The 6,047-nt window shown below is 36.2% G+C and overlaps 1 protein-coding gene across 1 annotated transcript; it reads right to left on the bottom strand.

The window, feature by feature from the left end:
• Positions 1–2,050: 2,050 nt before the first annotated feature.
• LOC148109505 (olfactory receptor 4N5-like) lies at positions 2,051–2,974 on the bottom strand. Its single transcript, XM_087864422.1, has one exon. The coding sequence runs from the start codon at positions 2,972–2,974 to the stop codon at positions 2,051–2,053; it is 924 nt and encodes a 307-aa protein (XP_087720548.1).
• Positions 2,975–6,047: the final 3,073 nt, after the last annotated feature.

Genomic DNA, 6,047 nt, shown 5'->3' with positions numbered 1-6,047 from the left:
ATCTGCAGGCTTTTTAGGATAGTCCCCATTCTTCATTACCCATAAAACAAGTGTAGAATTTATGTTTTCTTTTTCCACAACTTCAGGTTCCCTAGTTCCAGAAGTTCTGGGATGTTTTCAGCAGTGATGCAGTAAAATTTCTATTAACCTCAAGCTCAATCACTTTTCAATTTTCTTTCCCAGAGACGTAAAGCCAAGGAAAGGTGTTACCATCTTGTAAAGGATAATTTACCTTATCACCCGAAGAGGTAGCACTGCTACTATACAATGATTAAGTAGGATCATAGAAGATTTTTTTTTTAATCCAAATTGAAATGTGGAGTTGAACTCTCCTATTTCTGAGGTGAAAAAAATGCATTGGATGGTTATACTTACAGAGATGACACTGAAGAAAAAAAGATTAGTGAACATGAAGACATAGCAATAGCACTATACAAAATAAAATATGAGAATAAAAATAATTTTTATTATATACATCTCTTTAAAAGGTAAAAGACCATACACAGCAAAGATAATAACAATACATTGTTGAATATATTATCTCAATGGGTAATAGTAGACGTTAATATAAAACAACACAAACACCAGGACCAAGAGAAGGTGAGTGGAAGTATACAGTTAAACTTTCATATATGATACCTGGAAAGATATAATATTGATCTTAGACTGTGATACAGTAAAATGTTCAGTATGTATTTGTAACCATAAAATAAACACTAAAAACCTCACAAAAAAGATAGCTAAGAAGTCAAGATTATTAATATGAAAAAATTTAGCTAAACAATAAGTAGAAAGAAAGAAAACATAAATGACACTCAAGTATCCAAGAAAATACATAAAAAAACTGAAAACAGATGAAACAAATATAAAATAAAAGCATTGTCAATTTTAACTGAAATGGGTCTTTTATGATATATATAAATGAACTAATAACCTATTTAAAGGCAGAGATTATTGTATTGGATAGATATATGTTGCATACAAGAAACTACCATTAATAATAAAGACCTATATAGATGAAAAGTAAAAGGGTAGTGAAAGAAAAATTACTTTAATATGTTCCTATTAAACCAGATTGTGTTGTTTCAATTTACTCATTCACTGTAACAAATTACCACAAACTTAGTGACTTAAAATAGCAAAAATTTATTATCTTACAACTCTTTAAGTCAGAAGTCTGGTCCAAGTCTCACTGGGCTACACTCAGAGTGTTGGCAGAGTTGCATTCTTTTCTGGAGACCCTATGAAAGAATGTTTCCTTGCCTTTTCCAATTAAGCCAAAACGAAGCAGAAAATGTGAAAAAATATAAATATAAAACATCTGACAGGAAAGCAAATTTTAGTCCAATCATATTGATAATAATCCTATTACATGTCATTCATTTTACAGGACTATCTCCATATATATATATATATATATATATATATATATATATATATATATATATACACACACACACACACACACAAACCCAACAAGACATCATACTATTTTTTGTACAGTCAGTATTAGTACATACTTATTTACATATATCAACATATTTGACAAGCTACTACATTCCTTTTTTGGTCTTGAAATGTACCAATTTGTAAGATCTTTGTACCCTTGCACTGGTCATCCTCTCTTTCTAGAATTTTTTGTCCCCATGTAATTCCATGGGTGTTTCTTTCAGATTGTCTGGTTATCAGCTAACCACCACTCTAAAAGACCTTGCTTAACAACCAAAAGTAAAGTAACTACCATCTCCCAGTCAAACTCTATCATAACATTAGTTTTTATTTGCTTCAGAGCACTATCTCTTTTGGATCTTATGGGTTGTTTTCAATTTAATAGTTTAATCTGTGTTTATCTACCTGAAAATAACCCCAAGAGACCTGGAATCTTACCTGCCTTATTCACGTAGCTAGAATAGTGCCTGAAAATTGAAAGTACTTAATAAATGTAGTATTTGCTAAAATGACTGACTGATTCAGTGCATTATTGAGGAAGTGATTTAATCAATTCCAACTGGATTTTCTCCTTTGTTGCTTGTCTCATCTTCTATTTTGTTCAGCAAACCATGTGACGACTCAGTAACTTCTTCATGGAAGCTTTCGCTTCCTGATTGCGAAGGGTATAAATCACAGGGTTCATCAAAGGAAAGATGACTGTGTGAAAGAGAGAAACCACTTTGTCAGCTGGGAAGGCTCTGAATGGGCGAGTGTAGATGAAGATGGCAGGTCCAAACATCAGAAACACAGTGATAATGTGTCTGGTACATGTAGAAAGAGCCTTATTCTTCCCTTCAGAGGAATATCCCTTCACACGGCAGAGGATGACCGCATAGGAGGCCAGAAGTCCCAGGAAGCAGAGCAGGGTGAGCAGGCCACTGTTGGAGACCATTAGGAGCTCCACCACAAAAGTGTCTGTGCAGGCCAGCTTGATGACCTGTGGCACATCACAGAAGTTACCCAGCTGGTTGGGGCCACAGAAGGGCAAGCGGAGAATAAGGGCTGCTTGTACAATGGAATGAGTAAAGCCCCCAAGCCACAGAGCCAAGAGCAAGGCATAGCAGACTCTAGGGTTCATGACAGTGGAATAGTGCAAAGGATGACAGATGGTGACATAGCAGTCGAAGGCCATCACAACAAGAAGGAACATCTCCCCTGCCCCCAGGAAGTGCAAGAAAAAGAGCTGAGTGATGCAGCCTCTGTAGGAGATTATTTTCTTCTCAGAGAGGAAGTCCACCAGCATCCTGGGAGCCACAATGAAGGAATAGGATGCATCCAGGAAAGCCAGATTTCCCAGAAAGAAGTAGAGGGGGGCTGTGAGGCCAGGGTCTGATCTGATGGTGAGGATGATGAGGAAATTTTCAGGGAGGATGATGAAGTAGAAAACTAAAACTAGCATGAAGACTAGGAGTTGAGCATGTTGAGACTGGGTTAGACCAAGGAGGATGAATTCAGATACCACTGTGCTGTTCTCCCTCTCCATCTCCCCTCTGTCTGCAGAATAACAAACTATTATCTGTTATAACCACCTTTCATCTTCTCCATAGCTCTTCTCCAGATAAATACATTTACCATGTCCAACACTTACCTACCTGAAGAAAATGCATGTCCTGTAAGTGTCTCCTGTTTTGCATTGACCCTTCTACCCTCCATTTCTTGATCCCTCCCTAAGGCATCATTCTCATAACTACACTCTCATTCCCACTTAACCATGTGCTTTTATATAATTGTGCTCCTCTAGGACTCTGGGCTACTTTGCTTGAAGAGTAGTCGAGATTTCCTGATTAAAACAAAACATAACCATTATTAAATTGTCAGATGTGTTGTTATCTTAGTTAGCTGTGTTGCACTGTCTCTAATGTTTAGATTTATTTAGATTTATTAGATTTATTTATTTTTTGTCGCTTCTCTTCATTCCCATAGAGCAGAGTGCTTTTGCAAGTGCGTCTTTCCTTTGGCTTCTGTAGAATCCCTATTTCTTGATTGATATCTCTATGTTTTGTTTTCTAAATGTGTGCCTTACTTGTTCCTATCACACTGTTCTGCTTTGGCGCCCTTGTGCACTTTTGTTCCGAACTGGCTTAGGGTCTCAAACAAGAATCCTACATTCTCCTTACATAGAGGTATCCCCTACATACATCCTTGGTTGGGTCCCAATACTGAATCTGCTACACACCCTGTTCTTAAATCCTAATGAATACTAATCCATGTTTATTTGCTTGCCATGTATTCATAACCTAATTTTCCCTCATATCTCAGAATGATAGGCAAATGATATCCTGCCCACAAATATTTCCATATAAAGCTTATCAGAATATATAAAATATTTTTAATATCTCAACTAATATAATCAAAGCATGATAGTGTTGGAATTGGGTATATAGAACATATAGTATGACATACTCTTTGGATAAATGAGAAAAACAAAGCAATTGCAGTTAAGATTTTTAGTTTTGCAATTACTTCTCTTCTTCATTCTCATTCACAAGTGGTAAGAAAAATATGAGGTATGCATTCCTCAGTTTAAACTGATTAGGACATTAATAGTCATCATCCATCCATTGGCATTACTTTATTTAGGCTTTTAATTAATCCTAATTTTGCTTGCATAAATATTTCCCCTTTTCAGTCTGTAATCTGATCTAAATAAGAGTTCTATTTAGAATCATGTTTGTGGTTATTTTCTAATTTGCATATTACTATAATTGTAGAACCATATTTAATAAATAAATACTCATATTGAGATATCTGTACGTGTTTGACTGTTGACATGAATGATTTTAAAAATGAAAGATTATAATTGCAACACTACTGTAATGTGATATATAACTATATTTCTCTTGATTTTGAATTACATGAAATAGTTGTTTTTCAAAAGTACTATGAATACAATGGAATACAGTTTGTCAATAAAGAGGAATGACATATTGTAACATGCTACAACATGGATGAACTCTAAAACATTATGCTATGTGAAAGGAACCAGTCACAAAGGACTACATATTGTTCGTTTCTTGAAAATCTGTAGACATGGCTAATTAATAGAGGTAGGAAGTAAAGAGTGGTTGCCTAGGGCTATGGGTAGAATGAGGAGTGACTGCTAATATGAGTTTTCTTTTGGGGTGATTAAAATGCTCTAAAATTTATCGTGGTGATACAAGCATAACTCTGTAAATACACTTATAACAATTGAATTATACAACTTAAATGGTAAATTTTATGCTATGTTGATTATATCTCAATAAATCTCTTTTTTAAGATTTATTTATTTGAGAAAGATAGAAAATGCATGTGGGGGGGGGCAGACGGAGAGGGAGAGAGCATCTTTAAGCAGACTGCTTTGCTGAGCATGGAGCTGGATGCAGGGCTCTATCCCAGGAGACCAAGATCACAACCTGAGCCAAAACTAAGAGTTGGTTGCTTAACTGACTGCACCACCCAGGCGCCCCTCAATAAGTCTTTTATTATGTGTGGAGGGGAAAACTGGAGAAGGAAAAAGTCCCAACTGAAATTTGACAGAAATTTTTGATAACATTCCTGGAAAGAAAATGTAGGAAGAAAGGAAAAAAAGGAGAAGACTAAAGAAAAATCAACCTTAAAAAGTCCATAAACTCCTGGGAAATTTAGGCAATATGCTGGTATTTTAGGGCACACTTACTAGGAAACATCAGAACATATGTTCTATGTGACAAGTAACATTCGTAACTAGCAGCTAAATGTTATGGAAAAGGATTTATAACACATGGGCACATATCTGTGCATAGAGATACTTATTCACATATGTATAAACACACACATAGTGAGTCTAAGAAACAAAACAAATGAGGGACACCTGGGTGGCTCAGTCTTTAAGCAACTGCCTTAAGCTCAGGGTGTGATCCCAGGGTCCTGGGATCGAGCTCCACATCGGGCTCCCTGCTCCTCTGGGAAGCCTGCTTCTTCCTCTCCCACTTCCCCTGCTTGTGTTCCCTCTCTCGCTGTCTCGCTGTCAAATAAATAAATACAATCTTTAAAAAAAAAAGAAACAAAACAAATGAGCAAAGAGAGAAAAAGAGAGAGAGGCAAACCAAGAAACAAACTCTTAACTGTAGAGAGGAAACTGTTGGTTACCACAGGGAGGTGGGTAAGGGATGGGTTAAATAGATGATGGGAATTAAGGTGTGCACTTGTTGTGATGAGCACCAGCCCTTGTATGGAAGTGTTGAATCATTATATTGTACTCCTGAAACTAATGCTACACTGTATGTTAACTAACTGGAATTAAAAAAAAAAAAAACCTAAAAACAAAAGAAATAGGAGGAAAAAAACACTTCTGGTGTCCTTGAAATTAGCTTAGGAGCTTCCTTCTCTCTTTTACCCAGTATGCCTCCACATTCACTTCTTATTCTGTCTATAGAAACCTATAGAAACCTGCTCTTAGGAAAATAAGTCAGTAGCTCCTTCTGCCTACTCTTAGGTTTTGTGCTTTCCAGGTGCTCACTGACAGTTGTTTCTTGCTTCTCTGGATTGGCAATTCCAAGCCACAGGAAGCATTCTAAGAGTTACAATCTCCCTCT

This window comes from Ursus americanus, chromosome 9 (genome assembly GCF_024610735.1).
Source record: "Ursus americanus isolate L20-20 chromosome 9, mUrsAme1.1.p, whole genome shotgun sequence".
Classification (NCBI taxonomy): domain Eukaryota; kingdom Metazoa; phylum Chordata; class Mammalia; order Carnivora; family Ursidae; genus Ursus; species Ursus americanus.
This window is presented reverse-complemented; position numbering and strand designations above follow the sequence as displayed.